Source organism: Oryza sativa, chromosome 8 (genome assembly GCF_034140825.1).
Source record: "Oryza sativa Japonica Group chromosome 8, ASM3414082v1".
Lineage (NCBI taxonomy): Eukaryota > Viridiplantae > Streptophyta > Magnoliopsida > Poales > Poaceae > Oryza > Oryza sativa.
Window position 1 is genome coordinate 24890149 of NC_089042.1, and position 21601 is coordinate 24911749.

A 21601-nucleotide genomic window follows, 5' to 3' on the forward strand; every position below is an offset into this window, starting at 1 on the left:
TTGAAGGGACATGCTGCACATTCTTCAGCTGCACAGTCTTTCCCGAAGTAAACTTCAGATCGACCGTACCAACACCATGAACAGCCGCAAGCGACTCGTTTCCCATCAACAAGGAGGAACCTCTCCCGACCTGATAAGAAGAAAACAGGGAAATATCAGCACACACATGAATATTAGCACCAGTATCAACCCACCAATCAGGTGAATGAAAAACAGAGAGAACTGTAGGTAAAAAATTACCGTACCCCGATGTTCCTCCGCCCTCGCTAATAACCATGTTGGCAGACTTCTTGTCCTTGCGATCAGGACAATTCTTCGCCCAATGCCCAGGCTTATCGCACACAAAGCAGTCGCCCTTGCCCTTTCCCTTGTCTTTCTTCTTAAAATTGGTTGTAGCCTTTGGTTTGACATCAGGCTAGACTTTCTTGTTGTTGTTGTTGTGGGATGCGTGAGGGTTCTTCTTTTGCACCAAATTGGCGCTAGAATTTCCCTCGATATTTTTGCCCCAGTTGTCCTTTGCTCTCGCCTTCTCCTCAACACCCAAAGAGCCAATGAGATCAGTAACATTAAACTCTTGCCTCTTGTGTTTTAGAGAAATAGTAAAGTCCGACCAAGAAGGTGGCAATTTGGCAATAATGCCACCCGCCACAAACTTGTCCGGCAACTCACAGTTGTTGTTCTCAAGTTCCTTTGCCAGCATCTGAATCTCATGAGCCTGTTCCACTACAGAACGGTCATCGACCATCTTGTAGTCATAGAACTGCTCCATGACATACAGCTCGCTGCCGGCGTCGGAAACTCTGAACTTGGCCTCAAGTGCATCCCACATGTCCTTCCCTAAAGGCATGTGAATGTACACGTCCACTATATTGTCAGCGAGTACACTGATCAATGCTCCACGGAACAGGCAATCCGAAGCCTCGAACTTAGCCTCCTCCTCAGGAGAGAGAGGCGGTTCACTTCGTTTGCCCCGTGAAACATAGAAGCATTGCATCGCTGTCAACCATAGTAGTGCACGTGCTTTCCATCTCTTATAATTAGAACCATCAAAAGCATGTGGTTTCAGTGTTGCAGCAAAGCCAACTACTGAAAATGACCTATCAGGTTTTTGGATTGTTGGAAATTTGGTCATAATTCGGCATATTTTAATCCAAAATAACAAGATAATAAACATGATATTTACAATGGGATTTGATCCAGTGATAGTGGTGAATGTAATCAACATGAGCATGCTTAATATAGAATAAGCATCAACAATCACATAATAACACAATGTTGACATTGCGATGAACATTAACAGTAAAACTTCTAATTGAAATAATGTAAGAAGGTTATACCCCAAGAATGGTCCTCCGCTGGAGTTTGAGGCAGTATTGCCTCCGTTGGTATTGACGGGAGCCTCCGTCTCCTTGTATCCAGTGTTGCCGTTGTCTCCAGTGTTCGACATATTGGTGAATGTGAAGTAGATGTTGACGAACAGTGAGTAGTCGCGCCTTGCGCTCCCCAAAAACCTGATCGCCCGCCCGTCCGTGCAAACGTCGCAGCAGCGCGTGGTTTCGGAGGCCTACTCTCCCAACGCGTGTGCACACACTCGTCGGGATGGGATTACCGTAGCAACAACAACATTGGAAAATGGATGAAAGTGTGTCTGACTGTTCTCGCGGGAGATCAAATCCATTCTCATTTTATAAGAGGAATGGAAGATGAAGAGTAAGAGTCATGGAATAGGAAGAGGAATAGAGCAACTAATTGTCATCAACTAGCCATGAACCATCCTCCACTACACAACCATCAACCAACAATCAATTAGGAGTAATTGATGTAAGTTACCAATGGAATAGGAAGAGGAATAGAGCAACTAATTGTCATCAACTAGCCATGAACCATCCTCCACTACACAACCATCAACCATCCATCAATTAGGACTAATTGATATAAGTTATCAATTCCCTAATCAAATGGATTAATTCTCAAAACTCTTCATCCCATTGATATCCCATAAAAGAATGAATACACATGAATTCCTAGCATAATGAGCCTTGGAATTTATTTGATTTAATTGATTTAATGGATCAATTACCCAATTAAATCTAACACGGGCATCTCTTGCTACGCAAGCTAGCAGCATGGTTCCCCACCACCCGAGAAGCAAAAGATTGGTAGTTTAGCATATCCGAGGCAACTAAACTAAATACGTCTAGCTCGGGTCTCTATCTTCAGGTTAAGGACGTATAAACGGAGCGAGTTTGATTCTATTGCATGGGATGGCATAAGTAGAATGAGTGGTGGCTAACCCGGTATACATGTTTTGACCTGGCGATATAAGGTCATGTTCATTCATAGGACATGTTATAATCTTAGCAACCATATCTGTTGAAAATGTTTTACCTTCTCTCAATCTTAAGGTCGGGGCATTTCTTCATGGCCGACCTAGCGAAAAAAAAGAGTAACTTCGTCTATCTGCACAGGAGAACCTCCAGTCTCTAGGAGCCAATGGGCCATGGCAAAACTACCAAACGGCAATGAAATACTTGGCGACGGATCGATGGAAGTTTGTACCGGTTTCGGCGTTTCGACAGCAGGGTGACAGGACAGAGTATTCATTTCATCCATCGAAGTAGAAGCACGTTTTTTCCCTTTTATTCCAAGAAAGAACAAGAACGAAATTATTGTCCTTTGCGGGTGTGATTGAAGATCTGTACAATGAACGCCTACAAAGCCGATGGGCTCTGCAGCAGCTAGCCGAATAAACCAAAGAATATGAAAACACAAACGACATTTGCAATTTCAGTCCATTAGAGCAAACTGATCGAATCACATGCTTAATCAACATGAACTAAATCACAAGTAAAGAGTTCTGACACGACGATTTTTTTATTTTGTGTAATTATTGTTTTATTATAGCAAAAGAACTTTAGCATCATTTAGAACAGACATGATCGATTTATTAGCTAAGTTACCGGTTTTCTTGCAAGTCGTTCTCCTTCAGAACATAGAATGATTATCTAGAAAACCTTGACGACAATAGTATTTCCTCTTCCGTGCTACTTTCTGTAATTGTTTTGTATATCATTGGTAACTCCTTCAATTGACATGTAAAGAGCTGAAATTTGATTTTCATCGCATCTGCTACTTGATCGAATATTCTCTTTATTGGAGGGGCCTTTCTTTGAAACTATGTTTTCGAGTACCATCTCTACTTCCCTCATCGTAGGCCGCTCTTCTCCTTTAAATTTAGTACATGTTGCGGCTAGTGTTGCTACTTCCTGGACTTCTCCATCTTCCTCTTCCCTAACTTGAGAATCTATTATGTCATAAAGGTTACCTTTTGAGACAAGTGAGACGAAATGTGAAACAAGACCATCGCCATTATCAAATGTACCACCAATTGGTTTCTTCCGAGTAAGTAACTCCATAAGAAGAACACCAAAGCTAAAAACATCACTCTTACTCGTAAGTCATCCAGTATAATAGTACATGAGATCCAAGTAGCTAATTGTTCCTTGAACGGCAGTAGTTATTCCCATTTCATTTATCGAGATATACCTTGAAGCTACAAAGTCAGATACCTTTGCTGTTAGGCTGTCATCAAGAAGTATATTCGAATATTTAATATCTCTGTGAAATATTGGCATTGATGCAGCTGAATGTAGATATGAAAGAGCTCTAACAACTTCAAAAGCTATCCTTAATCGATCATCCCAAGGTAATGATGATGACACCGTGCCTTCAATATGGAGATGATGTTAAAGGGTTACATTTGAAATGAACTCATAAACTAACAATGGAACTTCTGTCTCAAGGCAACATCCGAGGAGTTTTACCACATTTCTGTGGTTCACTTGGGAAAGAATTGCAACCTCATTTATGAATTCATCTATTTCTCTTTGGTGTGGCTTGTAGGTTGTGGAGGAGCGGAGCATGCGAGGGGTAATGGGATACCGGTGGTTGTGTTCCCTAATTCGAAGTCTACTCCAGAGGGGATTTCTACTGATGAGCTGTTGAATGCTCTGAGGTTGGTTGCTTTGATCTCACCTTCAGGCTTTGGCATTCGATTTCTAGTAGCTTTGTAGCTCATCTGTTAGGTAGGTGTTAAAATAAGTGGATTTGCAGAAACAATGGTAGACACAAGGCACACAACATCTGAGATTTTTCACACTTGCCTTAAGTCTTGTTTGAAAAATGCATACATGATACATTGTTGTGTTGTTTGCTGATAAAAGTTTTCTAATCCATTCACCTGTCTTATGTGTGCGGGTACTGTTGTTCGAAGCCGTCAAATGAAGATGAATTGATAACTATTTTAAAGATTTTAGTGTCTACTTATTGAATGTGTGTCACTACCTTGTTTTGCCAGATGAACTTTGATATCAGTTTTATGCTCTGGGTTGACGTTTAGTCAGGAACCTATTGGAGTGTGTTCTTCATCAGTTGTACGGTGTGCCCACTCAGTCAGTCAGATTAGTTTCCATTTTGTTATTGCCTAGCTGATATACTGTAATGTACCACTGTTGATTTTTTTCACGAATAGCCACTGCATGTTTTATGGTGTTTGTAGATTTACTTATATCCTCTTCTACAAGACTGGCTCGCCTACTGCGGAGATTTGTTTTGGTTACTTGCAATAGGTCTCAATATTCGGATCAATCTATCCTTATTTCTTATGTGAAATAGGGAACTCAGGGTAGACTTCATTATACTTGCTGGTTACGTGAAACTTATACCGGTTGAGCTAGTTCAGGAATATCCAAAATCCATTTTGAATATTCACCCTTCACTACTCCCAGCATTTGGAGGCAAAGGTTATTATGGTTTGAAGGTGCATAAAGCAGCCATCTCATCAGGGGCCAGGTACTTCGCAATTTCTCTATCACCCATCACAAGCAACTGCTGTGCAGTTTGCGTATCTACTCAATGCTATTTCCATGGAAAGCAATATCTTGGCAGTTAATTTAAGCTGATATCTCACATTGTAGAACAAAACTAAAGCTCAACTATACATAGGTACTCGGGTCCAACTGTGCACTTTGTGGATGAGCACTATGGCACAGGAAGTACTCTAGCCCAAAGGGTTGTGCCTGTGCTAGCCAATGATACTCCAGAGCAATTGGCTGCAAGAGTCCTTCATGAGGCAACATATCTTATGCTCGGCTAATATTTCTTTGATGGAAATGGCTATGACAATTCACTTAGCTGCAAATGCAATTGATGATATACGTTCTTTTGCTCATTTATTAACCTTACTTTTCAGGAACATCAGGGGCCAGAAGCTGGCTTTTATTAAGTGCAAATGAATTTGGATCACAACTCAACACATATAAGTAGAAAACGACGACATATACCACCTAATTGGACAAAAGGATTGTTGGTAACGGTGACGCCAAAAACACAATATCAACGAGGATACCTTTCAGACAACAACATCTCCTCTTCCATGCTGTATTGTCTGCTCATTTCCTTGCTTCCCTGGCCTGTAACTAACATGTAATGCTTTGTAATTTCAGATGCATTACATCTACTTGATTTTACACTATGTGAAGCAAGCTTCTTCTTGACTCGCAAGTTTTCAAGTGTCATTTCCACATCTCTCATAGTAGGCCGGTCTTGTCCATTCAATTTAGTGCATGTTGCAGCTAGTGATGCTACTTCTTGGATTTGGTCTCCATCTCCCTCCGTCATGACTTGTGGATCTATTATTTCAACCACCTGACCTTGTCTATGAAGCGAGGCAAAATATAACACAAGACTTTCACCGTGATCAGTCCTATACATGGGCCTTTTTCGAGTGAGCAATTCTATAAGAAGAACACCAAAACTAAAAACATCACTTTTATCTGTTAGATGACCTGTATAGTAGTACATGGGATCTAAATGGCCAATTGTTCCCTGAACTGCTGTAGTCACTTCAGTTTGTTCAATCGGAATATACCTTGAAGCTCCAAAGTCTGATACCTTTGATATTAAATTTTCATCGAGAAGTATGTTGCATGCCTTAATATCCCTATGGAATATTGGTATTGTAGTAGCTGAATGTAGATAAGTCAAGGCTCTAGCAACTTCAAGAGCAATCCTTATTCGATCATCCCATGGTAGCGAAATTGGTCCATCAACATGAAGATGGTGATCTAGAGATCCATTTGAAATGAACTCATAAACCAACAATGGAACTTCTGTCTCAAGACAACATCCTAGAAGCTTCACCACGTTTCTATGATTGACTTGAGAAAGAATTGCAACTTCATTTATAAAGTCATCGATTTCTCTTTTTACGACAATCCTTGATTTCTTAATGGCAACAACTTGCAGGTCTAAAATTCCCTTATACACGACGCCATGTCCTCCACCACCAATTTCACGAGATTTATCAAAATTGTCTGTGGCCTTCTCTAGCTCTTGTAAAGTCATGATCATCCTTTGACCAATATCTGCGTTTTGTGATACCAATCGTCCTAATAGCAAGCCATGGTTTTGCCTGAAAAAAGTCTCTTTCATTCTTTTCATCTTGCGCAGCTTCATTTTGCTTGATATAAAGGGAGCACTTAGTGCGAGGAGCAAAAGAATTGTGCCACCACCAACCCCAAGCCCGATGCGTAGACCTAAATCTCGTGCTAGACGAAGATAAATTCAATTGAGAAAGAAACTGTCAGCAAGGGTCATCAACACACAGTGTTTTTAGTGCTATAGCTAGCCTTACAAAAACGTAACCTTATATATACTAATTAAGTTTACAAACAAATGGAAAATATATGCTACATTAATTATTATCACCTTGCTTCATCGGAATGCATCCCTCCTTTTTCTTCGCATCCCCGTAGGTTCCATTGTTGCATAAGCAAATATAATCTCCAGGCAAATTAATGCACTTCCCATAACACGGGTAAATATCATGGCGCGCACATTCATCGATGTCTAGATGAGTACAACAGGCGAATAATGTGATCAGACATGCATTTTGATCATGGAAAATAAATCCTATTCCCTCCGTTTCAAAATGTTTGACACCGTTGACTTTTTAGCACATGTTTGACCATTTGTCTTATTCAGAAAAATTTGTGAAATATGTAAAACTATATGTGTACATGAAAGTATATTTAACAATGAATCAAATGATATGAAAAGAATAAATAATTACTTAATTTTTTTTGAATAAGACGAATGGTCAAACACGTACTAAAAAGTCAACGGTGTCAAACATTTTGAAACGGAGGGAGTACAAAAATATGACGAAAGACAAAGGTCTATACTCTATATATGGCGTTGATAGTAGTGTCTGCTTAGATTATATTGTTCAGATAGAAGAAAAATGAGCCATTTCATAGTAATGCTTTGGAGGTTTAGAAATTACTACGCTAATCATAGAAAAGGAAGATCATACACCGTTGATTGTAGTATGGGTACAGATTATAATAGTCTACACTAAACCAACGAATTCGCATAGAGATACACTATAAAAATTCTGAAATTTGGAATTTACAATATAGAATATAGAATATTAAAATAAGAACGTATGTGGAACACAATACCACTTTTAGAGTAAAAGAATAAAATAAAATCATCATTTAATTCAATAAGAATATCTAAGTGAAATTAAAGGACAGGTAAAACTCCCAATGAAACAAAAATATTAATTAATAAATATGTAAAGAAGTGTCCTTGGCAAATACATATTAAGAAGAGACCATTTTAAAAAATACATTTTATAAATACTAGTAGAATTTATAGGACTAAAAATATTTAAAATATCAATACTGTAAAATGACATGAAAATAATATTATTCGTAATAAAAACAAATAAAAAAATCAACTATATTTCATTTCATTACAAATTATATAGTAAAATCCCTATATAACTAAATTTTGGAATAGAAATAAAAGTAAGACCAAACATATTAACATAAGAGTCCATGCCAAATACAATCCATGAGAGTAAATGATATTTTTATTAAAAATAGTAATTGGATTGCATGCAAATTTCAAAGTAGAATCTTTAGGTGTTATGATTTGGAATATAACAAAAAGTAAAAAATAAAAAAAGTCAACATCAAACACAAACAATTGGACTTTGTAATAGAAATATAAATATTTAATTTAGTTTGATACAAATTCTAAATTAGAATCAATATATTATAATGGAAATGATTATGTGGCGGTCAAATGGAGAAAAAATGATAACATATCATACTATCCACCAAAGTAAATGACTACAAAGATGAAGGCAATTGTCTATAGTATTGAAAAGTGAAAACTTTAGGTACAAAAAGTTTGTCAGAAAGAAGCATTGATAAATAGCGGATAGATTTATTTTTTTGATTATTTCAATATAGAGCTAGTGTTACGAGGAGAGGATGGAGAAATAGAGGTTTACACAACCAGAGTAATGATTTAGCATCTCTAGTGATATTAATATAGAGAAATTTTATAGTTAATATATCTTGAGGTACCTAAATTTATTAAAAAAATTTGGTACTCCATATGTTGAAGTACCAAATTTTATATAAAAAATACGATACCTTTTGGTACTTTCTCAAGGATTGTAAAATTACCCTTAATATTAATAGCACTTGGTTGTGTGTGTAATGTGATACTGGCTATTAGATACTTCTTCCGTACTTGTAAAGGAAGTCGTTTTGGACAGCGACACGGTCTCCAAAACACAACTTTGACTTCTATTTTCTATAAAAATATTTATTGAAAAGTGATATATGTATACTTTTATGAAAGTATTTTTCAAAACAAATCTATTCATATAATTTTTATATTTTCAAACTAAACAACTTGAGAGTTATTCATGATTTATATTCCCAAGATTTAACTTAAACATTGTCCTAAACGACTTCCTTTATAAGTATGGAGGGAGTATACTCCATTTATAAAGATATAGAAACAAATATTCAATAGATTCGTGTCGCAATGGACAAGAATTGAGAGAAACTAAATAACCAAATGTCTCATTGTAAGTTTGATCAAAAGGAAAGTAGAGGCAAAACTTTGAAATAAATCTATCCTTGTACAGATTTGTGGGCAATCCAACTAGCTAGCTAGTTTTAGTTCACCTTTGCATCCATCTTTTGGCGATGGATTGCCCTCGTAGCCACGAGGGCAGTTGCAAATGAACGATCCTGGTGTGTTCCTGCACTCGCCGTAACTGCAGTATCCAGAACTGCATTCATCCGTATCTAGCAAACAGCAAGGGCGTATATATCAGTTAGGAGTTGTTTTTTTTTCTTCATTTTGAACGGATATAGGAGTATCAGTTAATTAGAAGTTGATTGTTGAAGAACATGAAGAAATTAAAGCAGCAAGGGCTTATATTAATTAATTACCATGGCATCCATCAGGAACGTAGGGATTTCCTTCGTAACCTTCGGAGCAGCGGCAGATGTACGCCTTGTTGTCGTAAGTACTGTCGCAATAGCTGTGCGCGCTGCGACATTCGGGGGCGGACGCGGGCAACGGACACGCTGATGAACTATTTATGTACCAGTCTAGCCGTGCTGGGAGCTCTTCAGGACTGCTGTAGCCGAAAGACATGTCCAAGGTATAGTTAAATCTCTCATCTACCAAGTACACCAGATCATCCGTTCGATTTAGCACGACGGCCTGCTCCTGCAAGTTCTGGACCTGGATGCTGTAGGCAGCAGTCGAGCTTCCTGCTAGTAGCATGCTTGTTTCACAGCAGCCAATCCCTGAGCATGGACCCTCTGGACCAATATCGAGGATAGTGGTAGCACCACCTCCATCGTCTGTTGGGCAGATGGCAGTGCAGGAACTGAGCAACTTAGTACTAGTTTTGTTGTTGTTTCTCCCAGCCGCGCGGACGTCAACCCGGGCGTTGCAGCTTAGCAAAGCTATCCTGTTTGAAGCTGCCACGAAGTACGGCCTTCCCACCTGATCCAATAATGATCTGTTGACGGCATGATTGCCAGTAGAATTGAACACCATGCGGCCGCTGTTGATGCGCACGGTGGCTTGGGGGATGGCGATCTCGAGCACCTGCACCGTGCCGTCGCCGAGGAATAGCCTGGGCGGGCTGTAGGAGTGGTTGCAGGTGAGGTTGAAGCCTGGGTGGTAGCAGCCAGGCTCCACGCAGAACGGGTACTCGATGCTGATCCCGCCTGCAGCTGCTGCTGCTGCTGCTCCCGCCTGCAGCTGCTGCTGCCATGGCAAAGAACGGTAGCAACAGCATCAGTAGCGAGGCTGCTAAACAGCAGAACGACGACGACGACGTCATAACTTCTCGGCCGCTTGCTACCCTCTGCATCATCGATCTCTTCCGATGTCTGTATATATTACCATCTATTCAAACTATTGCATCTACATACTATTACACAAACGGCCTAGTTGGCACTCCTGGAAAAACCATTTTTTCAGACGAGATACCTACAGGAGGACGAAAATTTTACCACCACTATTCCGCATGCAAGATGGGAAGGGGGCAAGATGGCCGTCTGCCTACGAAAATCTATCTTCCGGCCGGGTTGGGGGAGGAGGAGGGGGTGGGGCGGCGAAGGATGGGACGGTGGCGTTTTTTTTTTGTTCGCCGAGAACATTTTCGCAGGCAGGTGGCTACAACGCTTGTGAAGATGGAGATACCGCCTATCAAAATCAGCCAATGTCCGCTTGCAAAAATCATGTATTTTCATAGGTCTTGAAGTGCAGGCGGGGTGGATGGCCATCTGGAAAAATCATTTTGGCCCGTTTGTAAAAAAAAAATGTTTTCTAATAGTGTGGTGAAAATAACTATAACAACTTGTAAATCATTTGCTGGTCCATACAATCAATTTGAACAATTTGGTTATTTGAAATGAATAATATAAGAGAGTGTAAGGTTTTATATTGATATAAAAGGAAAAAAAATCACAAGACAAACATTAATTCATTGAAGGCTATGATCATTTATTACAAATATGATGGTTAAAGCTTTATGCCATCAGTACTTGTAAGTACTAACTAAGTACTACATATGTCCCATAACAATTGTATTTTTAGGATTTAAATTTGTCTCAAAATAATTATCATAATAGAGTACTAACGATGTGTTAACGACCAAATTTAATATATCATAGATTGGATTTGGAGTCAAAACCGAAGCGGATTTGGAAGGAGTTCGTTATTCTCGGAAACAGAGTACGCATCGGATCGTTTGCACCGGCTAATACCGAATCGGATAGGGAGAAGCCGATGTAGCCAATTTTGGCAAAGTGATCTTAGAATCATTGTCGGGATTGATTTAAATGTTCCACAAATATTGCCAAGCATGGATTGAGTCCGAAGAAGGCAATTGTATCTATTAATTAGGATATTCTAGTAGTTTCTTCATAGATTTTCGGTAAGAGTCTGCCTAAAGTACTTGTTCGTATTTTAGAGTTGTAATAGAAGTGGAGTCGTGTTCGATGTGGACATATTGTATATTTTGGGTATAAATATGTGCCCGACACCTTGTAAACGATTAACACCAGTTCAACAACACTTTCGGCGCATCGCCACCTTTTTCTACTTTCATTGTTTCGACGAGTTCTTGCTTTCGAGTTGGGCTGCATCGGTTACGATCTCTGACGAGAGGTAAAGCTTGTTATGGCGACTTGCGTTCTCGGGATTAGTGCTTACATCTTTATGACACTCTAATCTTGTTTATGTAAATCGTCGAGTTATCATATATGCTATATAATCTAGATTGACATTACTATCTGGTCTTGTCGACTAGCCTCCATCATCGAGATCAGCCGATAGAATTAGATAACTCTGTCGGGTTAGATTATATAGTATATCCACCATCTCGAAAAGGCTTTCATTGGTTTGTTGATCAGATCTTATGTTTCTCTTTATGCTTAATGCTGCATCAGTTAAGTTTGATCTATTAAGTAATATCTAGAACCATAATATCTAACTTGCTTCATGATTGCTAACAGAGATAGCATCGGAGTTTCAGCCTATCTTACCCGGTTTAGCTATCTTGTTCTTCACTTATATTTACTTGATATGCTAAATCTACCCTTTATATTAAGATCTCACTAAGGTGAAATATATTACGCTTGATATTGATCTACTTAGGTTATCATTCTTGTTTAATATATTTAATCTATAATAATATCTTAGTATAAAGAAGTATTGGAGCAATAGCCAACACACGCTAGATTTACCTATTGGCTGACATGAACTTATTTAATCTTTACCTTGAAGTACTTTTAAACATATGTTATTTATACTGTCTCGGCAACATCCGATCTACCCTGATCACGTAGTTTAAACATATTTTGAAGTATAGATTATACATTGTTAATATCTGCAGCCGATAAAGTGAATTTAGTTCTTTATCTACTATATACTTTATTGCCGATCCAAGTTATATTGCATCGGCTTGATATCTGACGAAACGTCATCGGCAATCCAGCCGATCGGCTATCGTTTATAGATTTAACTTTGGTTTCTTTTTTTCTTGTTGGTTGCAGGATCAAACCAACTGGCACGCTCTAAACCCGAAAGCAAATTTAGAACCTGCACTAGAGTAAAGCAAATCTCTTAGGCCAGTGTGTGTTTTTTTTTGCATCAACACGATCTCATAAATCACTTCTCATCTAAATTTCTTTCTATTTTACCCTTTCATTCTTACCTACAAACCATTCAATAAGGGTTTTTCAAAGCTTAATATATGTTAAATAACTTAGAATTACAATTAATTTGGGATGAAGGTAGTACTAAATAATACACGTAAAGCGTCTTGCACTACGCCATATCCTCAACCTTTGACGACATACCTGTGATGGGCATAAGTGTTGGTCAGTGATGAGGATCACCTTTGACAGGTTCTACGGGATGCCGCCATCGGTAAGGCATCCGGCTACGGCCCGTCACAGGTGACTAGATACCTGTAACGGGCCATACAGATCCAGCCCGTCAAAGATGTTATGAAACCATTTCTAACGGGTCCTCTTTTTTTTTCCGTCACAGGTGGAAACCACCCAACCCAATCCTTATCTATCACCCACCGACAGTCCGAGACCACTCATCTCTCGTTTCTTAGTTCTTCCTTATCCATCCCCCTCTCTCTCTCTCTCTCTCTCTCTCTCTCTCTCTCTCTCTCTCTCTCGTTTTTCTTTCTTTCATCCTCCTCCGCACGCACCAAGCTTGCACGCGCCGAACACCGGGTCCGGTGGCGGCCTTCAACTCCACGCGCGAGTAGCGGCCACCACCGGCCGCATCCTCCTCCGCTTCTCGACCGCCGTCGGGCGCCGCCTCCCTCAGCCGCCTTCTGACCGCCAGCCGTCGGATCTGGCCTACGGGGCACGGATCCGGCCACCACGGGCTCTCCCCCCACCGCCGGCCGCTTCCTCCTTCGCCTCCCGACCGCCAGCCGGCGCTGCCTCCCCCGTCTTTCGACCGCCGGCCGCCGGATCTGGCCTATAGGGCGTGGATCCGACCACCACGGCCTCTCCCCCCACCGATGGCCGCTTCCTCCTCCGTCTCCCGACCACCGGCCGGCGCCGCCTCCACCGCCTTCCGACCGTTGGCCGCCGGATATGACTTACAGGGCACGGATCCGGCCACCGCGGCCTCTCCCCTCACCGTCGGCCACTTCCTCCTCCGTGTCCCGATCGCCAGCCGCCGCCGCCTCTCCTGCCTAACGACCGCCAGCCTCAACACGTTTGGGGGACGCAGATCTGGCGCCTCTCCCCCGACCACCAGTCGCCTCCTCCTCCGCCACCCCACCGCCGCTTGCCCGATCCAGCGGCAGCCTCCTCCACCGCACCGCCAACCGTTGGATCCGGCGGCCTCTACCCCTGACCGCCGGCGTCGTCCACCGTCTCCTTCACCCACTAGCTCCGCCGCCATTTCCAGCTCTTATAGGTTGTGCAAATTTTCATTTCCAAATTTCAGATTGGGTTATACTCATGGTTGCTTCTGTGGATTTGTAGTTTATTACTCAAAGTTGTGTGGATTTGTGATGTATATTACTTGTGTGGATGTGCTTCATGTGTCAACATATCTGTCAATAAAATGCAAAGTTATTGTGTCATGAGATCTTGAGATGTTCTTCATGTCATGAGATATGGCCTGAGGGCTGAGAGCTGAGAGCTGAGAGCTAGAGGCTGAGGGCTTTAAATTTTTTTTTGTTGATTTTCCACACCTGTGACGGGTGGTGAGTTGAACCTGTCAGAGGTGTTTATTACCTTTGATGGGCTGAAAAGATTCACTCATCATGTGTGAGTTTATTTTATTCGGTCCGTCAAAGGTGCCAATCATCATTGACGGGCTTTCACCCGTTTGAGATGAGATGTAGTCATCAGTGACCACTAATCAGTGACCAAGACCAAATCCATCAAAGGTGAGGGTTAGAGCCCGTCACAGATGATAGGATCTGGCTTAGTGTTGGAAAATTATTTTAGTCATCGGATTGGGAGTCCACTCACTTATTCTTTTTAAACGGTCCTCTTGTCTATTATGTCAACTAAATGACAACAAATCTGAAAAAATAACTATTAGATTATATGTAATATATATTTCCACCGTAGTAAGTTGGTGTTCAAGTTGGAGGTCACGTGCATTTGAAGAGATCAATTAAGCATCCGTGTTTGAATTATACTCCATCGAGCTTGCATTTAGGGGAGATCGACTGATCGAGTCAACGTACATCAGTGTCAGCCTTACTTATGGTCGGCATACTTGGCGCGTATTTCTAAGGTACACATGTGTACGCACGCTTATACTCTTTTGAACATGAACAAGCTACATGTGCATCTTCTTCGTGCACTTGTTCACTAAATAGTCAGGATTCGGCTGTGTTCGCTAGAAGCGGTTCCCATCCGGAACAGTGATCACGAAAAACGGAGCGGTCCATTAGCGTGTGATTAATTAAGTATTTGCTATTTTTTAAAAAAATAGATTAATTTGATTTTTTAAGCAACTTTCGTATAGAAAGTTTTTTAAAAAATACACCGTTTAGCAATTTGAAAAACGTACGCGCGAAGAGAGAGAGAGAGAGGGGTTGGGAACATAGGATTGCAAACACAAAGATAATCGGGTAAGCCAGATACTTCGTGCCTTCATGGCACGGCAGCACCCGTACTATTGAAATGGTTCGTCAGTAGAGATGTTACCCTTTGAGGTAAACCATTCTCCTATATTTTCCGGTTGACCTCAACAGCACAATAATTAACCACTTTCTTCCCATTTCAAAAATCAATTTACTTTAATATTTTAAAAAAAACTTTACAAAAACATGCAGCGTGAGGCTATGGGTAGGCTACGGGTCTGTTTACATTACTGCCAAAATAAAATTTTCAAAATTTGGTAATGACAAAATTTTGATAGGTTGACAACATTATCTTGTTTTGTATGATAGGTTAAATGTGTTATTGCAAAAAAAAAAAATCTCTAGGTATTTTGCAAGTGAGCGGAGCTCAACTAGTTAAGTTACTTGTGGTGGAACCAACCCACACAGGATCAAATTCTAAATTTGACACGGATGCTCGCATTACGGTTAATTATTCTTTCGGTGATAGACGACGTATTCATCGATAGCGAGGCGCCAGTGGTGACTCCGTTTATGCTGTATTTCTAAAAAATATCTCTAGGTATTACCAATGTTTGGTAATAAACTAAATACATCCACATTTTTATCAATTTTATAAAAAGAAAGGTACTGTTCTTCTAAAACAAATCTCTAGCTATTACCAATGTTTGACAATAAACTAAATACATCCACATATTTATCAATTTTATAAAAAGAAAGATATGATTTAAAATGGTCAATCTGAAGTGTCCTATATATCCTTGCAAACACGTTAGATCAATGACCACGGCTCTAGCATGGCATGCTTGATGCTTCCATTTTTCCCCAACCTTGCAGCGTAGCATTATGAAAAGGGAAAATTTTCTTTCGTGTCCTTGAGTTTTTCTCAATTTCTTATATACCACTAAATTTTATCTTATTCCTTGCATCCACTTGGTTTTCATTTCGATCTCATCTTACCCATTTCATAAATTGACCGTTAGTTTATTTTTCAAATGATTTTATTGCCCTCTCTCACATTTATGTGCTGATATGCTAGCATACCAAGAAGAACACAATTCTCGACATGAAAAAACATTCAGGGCTCAATCCGAATGAGCCACTTCAGCATCGTTCAGATTAAATGAAGGGAAAAAATGAAGGATTTCAGTTCCTATGGATTGCGAGAGCACTACGGCTCGGACGTCCAATATATCACCAAATATCGAACGCCCAGCTCGATTGTGTATGTGCATGTTGTTGCACTTCATTCTTCACTCCTCAATCATGAGGAATCTTCCTATCCGACGTCCCAAGTCCTAAAGAAAATTGGTTTGTCAAATGTTCTAGTTGACCAATGAGTGAAACATCAAATTATATATGGTGAAACAAAAAATCAGCAACTGAAACATTTAAAAATTTTATGAAATATGATGAAGATACACGTTGAAACATATCGCTATCACATATAAAACAACTAGTGTTAACGGATTGAAACATATGTTTTTCTTTCATCAAAATATAATTATGTGATATCTTGTTGTAAATATTTAATTACAACAAATATAACGGTGTGATCGGATCATATATTGGATAATTAGTTTATGAGACAAATTGTTTTGAAGCTCGTTAAAATGCATACATGCGTGCATGTATGAGGTGGAGAGAGAGGAGAGAGTAGTGAAATGTAGTTTCACGAAATTTGTGAAACATGCTGAAGAGATATATTAAAACATATCACTATCGCGTATGAAACAAAGAGTGTTAATGGATTGAAACATATGATTAATTTTAATCAGAATATAATCATGCGATATCTTATTGTAAAACGAATACAATGGTGTGATCGGATTGTAGATTGGATAAGTAATTTACGAGAAAAATTGTTTTAAATATCGTTAAAGGTATATGTGTGTAGGCTTAAAAGGACGTGTGTTAGAGTCAGCCCGCCCGATTTTTCTTGTTCAGTCCGAACGTTCGAGGAGAAGCATTTTCGTATGGATCGAGATTAAGCCACTTTAGCATCGTTCGGATTACTGGAATCGGTCATAGGAAATACATAGGAAATTTTCCTATATTAGCGATTTCACTAGAAGATCACAGGAAAAAGATTGTTCACTAGAAGATCACAGGAAAAAGAACAATCTGCGACCAACCTCTTTTTTCTATCCCTTCGCGTGGGAAAAAGGAAAATCAAGCCAAGCAACCAATCAAAGCATGATAAAAGCAAAGTGTTCATTGATATTGCTTACTTCACTGTTTGTGACGCTATGTTACATTGCACTCGCTTTTATTATAAGATTCCCATGTTTTTCCCTTGATCCATCCAAACAATTATCCATATAAAATTCCTGTGTTTTTTAATCATCTATTTTACACTTGGATTCCTATCATATTCCTGTATCGTATCTTACTGTAAAGTTATAAATAACTAATTCTAAAACTCAACATGCAAACATGCCACCTCATCATCCACTAGCAATAATTACATACAAAACTTATGCAAGCTTGCAATATCATCTATAATTCATTGAATTTTACAAAATCAACATCCAATCATTTTCATTCACATTATCACATTATTTTTCATTATATACTCCGTTTTTTTATTTGATGTTTCCGACACGATTGAGGAAATTAAGGAAGCTGCAAATTGACTCTTTTGCCCTTCGTTCTTATCTCCTTTGCGCTACGGTGTTTCCTCCACGCGCGCCGGCGGCGAGACGAGCACTGCCGGTGGCACCTCGGATGAGTCCGGCGGCGGACTATCACTCCACCAGCACTCTCCAACTGCTACACAGCAGGCTGACGACGGCAGCGACACAGCCATCAAGCAGGGCAAGGCAGGGTAGGGCAAGGCGGCAAGCAGACATAGAGCGAGGCGGGATGGCAGCCAAGGAGCAAGGCGGAGCAGGCGGCCATGGAGCAAGGCGACGCCAGTTGCAGATTGTCGTCGGTGGCCGCGGCGCCGTCCCCGCCTCCTCGGATGAGTCCTTCGGTTTCCCGGGCGGCCATGCTTCAGCCTTCAGGTCAACGATGTTGGTACTGTTCCTGAACCTGGTTTGTGAATCTTGAGATGATATTGTTCCTGAGAACAATGTGTGCGCAGTTTCTCTCTCTCTCTCTCTCTCTCTCTCTCTCTCTCTCTCTCTCTCTCGTGTATGCTGCAGATTAGTGCACATTTGACATGGATGCTAAACATATGGTCTAGAGAGGAGATCGAGCTGAGACTAAATTCAGAAAGAACATTTGGTGAAATTCAGAGATAAGTTCAGACCAAATTCAGCACTCTGTTACCATGTGGATGATTACACATAGCATTTCTTCAACAATTGGCTGTTGACTTTTCATGCAATATGACGACGTGATTGATGGCCTCTGCATCTTCTTGCTTTTATTCGCCTGCTCATAGTTCAGGTGGTATAACCAAATTATGGTTGAACAATCTTAGTAAAATTATGCTTTGTCATCATGATATAACTGTCTAAGAATGACAGTGAATTCCTTCCAATGTGGCCAGAAGAAGAAGAATTAAAAGGCCATTCATGTTTCAGAACTCAATTTGGGCAAACTCCACTTTAAGAATGATTTGAGATATTTTTGCTGGAGTAAAAACTCTATTTTTATGCATGAGTTGTAAAGATGCTGGAATGATGGAATGTGGGATGTGTCTGAGAATGACATGTACTCCTTTCTTTTCTCTATGATGATGGAATTGCAAAATTCCATTTGTTGCCTTTAAAGGCGATACTGTTAAAATCTCTCATCTCATCTTAAATTTCTTCCAAGTCACAATATTTCAATTTACTCAAATTGCCAGTATAATGTGATTTACTGATAATCTGATACTCCAATCATCAGTAAGAAGCAACTCCAATCATCTGTGGGTTGGAAGAAAATCTTCTTGTAAGAATACAATGCTTCCATTCCGTCTGAAGAACACTACTGAACACCTTGGGTAGCTGCTCTTGGACTCATCGATGCATTGATCCAACTCCTCAAACTTGTCAAGAGATACCTCCGCGTCTCTGGCGAGGCCTTCTATGCAAAGGCCACAAATGCTGGCGTCTTCTTGCATGAGGATGCCATGGCCACAACATGAACATGGTTGTCATGAACACAGCAATGGATGCCGCGGCGGCCATCTCGATTTCCTCGGCGATGGAGCCAAAGCTGAGGCGCGGCGACAAGTGCTTGGTGGCAGCCGCAGTGGCGGAGGCGAGGCGGCAGAGCTCCTTCGGCCCAGCATTGGGACCTGACGGCGGCCGCGAGCCTCGCCTTGCGGCGTTGCCCCTCCGCAGCACCGCCTGCGCCTCGGTGACGTCATGCCTGAGCTCGAGGACGGCCTCCTGGAAGCGGTCCCAGTGCGCGTCGCCGAGGAGGAGGTCGGCGGTGGCGGTGGAGCGATGGAGTGAGTCCCTAGACGCCATCGCCACCCGCTGAAGTCGAAAGGAGAATGAGGCATCTGTGGGGGGCAAGAATGGAAATTCGTGTGCAGAAGAGGTGGGACTGAACTGCTGGCGTCAAATAAAAAAAACGCTTTGAGATTGAACTGGTGCGTCAAATAAAAAAAACAGAGAGAGAGAGAGAGTATGGCCCTCTTTGTTTAGACTTATAAGCCAACTTATAAGTCGAAAAGTCTAAGCCAAAACAAACAAGCAGCTTTTTTATTTGGCTTTTTTGAAGCCACTAAGCCACTCTAACACTGTTAAGCCAAAAGCTATATTAGAGAAGCTTTTTTGGCTTATATGAGATAGATGTATGACTCCACCACTAAATTTAGGACATTAAATCCATTGACTTATAAATCATATAAGCCAATAAACTGACTTAAAAGTTTAGGCCAATAAGCCTAAGCCTAAACAAAGAGGGCCTATATATACATACCCTACATAGTACAGCTCTATTCTACACCTTATACATACCCTACATAGTACAGCTCTATTCTACACCTCCCCCTAGAATAACTATTCTACATCCCTTCCCACCTCCTAGGTCCAGCCCATCCCTCCCTCCCTCACTCCCGGCGCACCCTCCTCCCCCCCTCCCCCTCTCGATCTCTCTTCCCTCCCTCCGATCCCCCCTCCCGTATTCCCTCCCCCTCTCGATCTCTCTCTGCCAACCATTTTCTCTCCCTCACATCTCTTATTTTTCCTCCTATTCTTTTCTTTTTTTAGAAAAAAATAAATTGGTGAAACTAAGACTTGAACCCATGATCTCATGGTTCATGGCAAGCTTTTCTAAGCAATTCACCGTCTAATGTTATGTGAATAGAAAATATTGTTTGCATGCTTTGTATGTCTGTTTAAATTGTGTGATAACAAATCAGTTATGTTACTGCAAGAATCATACCTTATTACTGTGATTCGGCAGTAATATTATCACAGAAAGGTAGTAACATGATACGTTACTGCAAAATTTATAGTTTGTTACTACAAAATTTATAGGTTGTTACTATAATGTTGGCAGTAACAACATGACGAAATTTACAGTAACAGAGAACATGTAGAGTAACGGGTGGCACTATTGTAGTAATTTTTTTGTAGAGCTAAAATATTTTAAATCTCAATCTTTAGATAGCAGTAACGTAAATGCCATGCCTTATTTTTCTAACCCGTTTGCATCATGGCGTTCGTAAAAAAAATTCTTAACAAAACTAGAACCATCGTAACTACTTTTTAATGTCGGTACTGCGAAAAGCAGTCGTGTTACTATACATTGGCCATCGTGTTACTACGCTGTTCCAGTGAGACAAGAACTAAAAAGAGGTAAATCTCAATCTTTATAGAGCAATATCTCTCACATCATATCTTGTTTTTCTAATCCGTTTGCACCATGATGTTCATAAAAAAACGCTTAACGAAACTAGATCCATCATGACTACTTTTTAACGTTGTTACTGTGAGAAAGTTGTCTTGTTACTGCACGATGACCGTCCTGTTACTACACAATTCCTGCAAGACGAGAACAGCAAAGTGCGGGATATCATATTTCATCTACAATTTCATACAGAGTCTACTAAATTTATTTCTCTCTTAACATAGTTTGACAAACCAATTTTATTTGTTGTTAATAACTACTCCCTCCGTTCCAAAATATAAGCATTTTTAGAATATTGTCAAGGCAAACATTTCTAATTTTGACAATTAATGCAAAAAAAAAGATCAATCATGTAAAATTGTTGTTACTAGATTTTTATCATTAAACAAACTATCATAGTATGCAACTCTTTTTATTTAAAATGTCTCACTTTATAGATATTACTGGTCAAAATAGCATATCGAAGGCTATGTCGAAGTCCAAAAATACTTATATTTTGGGACGGAGGGAGTAATATAATTTTTATTTTTAGCTCGATTATTAAAAAAAAATAAAATTTAGTTAGTAATTTCTGCAGCAAAGTACGGGGAATCACCTAGTTTTTCTTATTCTTTTTTTCAATCTTTGTGTTCCGAATGAGCCCTCATTTGTAAAAAAAAAAACAAAGGGACAGAACTATTTGACCATAAAACATAATTTCAAATTTATAAATCAAATTTACATAAATTTGATGAAATCTGCACAACGTTTTCACAAAAATTTAAACTCAAACAAATAATAGTTTTAAATTTA

The 21601-nt window shown here is 40.0% G+C and overlaps 2 protein-coding genes and 1 pseudogene across 2 annotated transcripts; all 3 read right to left on the minus strand.

Annotated features, from left to right (window-relative positions):
• Positions 1-415: 415 nt before the first annotated feature.
• Positions 416-1180, minus strand: LOC136351604 (uncharacterized; the record flags this gene model as incomplete). Its single annotated transcript, XM_066303791.1, has 1 exon — positions 416-1180. A coding segment is annotated over one exon (765 nt), but the record flags the coding sequence as incomplete, so codon positions are not given.
• Positions 1181-3001: 1821 nt separating this feature from the next.
• On the minus strand, positions 3002-3923 carry LOC107281965 (wall-associated receptor kinase 3-like; annotated as a pseudogene).
• A 1471-nt stretch (positions 3924-5394) lies between these two features.
• On the minus strand, positions 5395-19419 carry LOC107276922 (wall-associated receptor kinase 3). Its single transcript, XM_026027445.2, has 4 exons — positions 19066-19419; positions 9324-10155; positions 9054-9176; positions 5395-6608 (listed from the first exon to the last, which is right to left on the minus strand). Exons 1-4 carry the CDS (start codon positions 19417-19419, stop codon positions 5395-5397), a joined length of 2523 nt encoding a protein of 840 aa, XP_025883230.2.
• Between the last annotated feature and the right edge of the window lie 2182 nt (positions 19420-21601).

Excerpts from the sequence above, each read along its gene's own strand:
- LOC107276922 (XM_026027445.2), bottom strand. The coding sequence starts at position 19,419 with ATGGCGTCTAGGGACTCACTCCATCGCTCCACCGCCACCGCCGACCTC. Across the intron at positions 10,156-19,065 it reads TGTGGCCATGGCATCCTCAT|CAGCAGCTGCAGGCGGGAGC; the intron begins GCAAGAAGACGC and ends TTGCCATGGCAG. Across the intron at positions 9,177-9,323 it reads CGTTCCTGATGGATGCCATG|ATACGGATGAATGCAGTTCT; the intron begins GTAATTAATTAA and ends GCTGTTTGCTAG.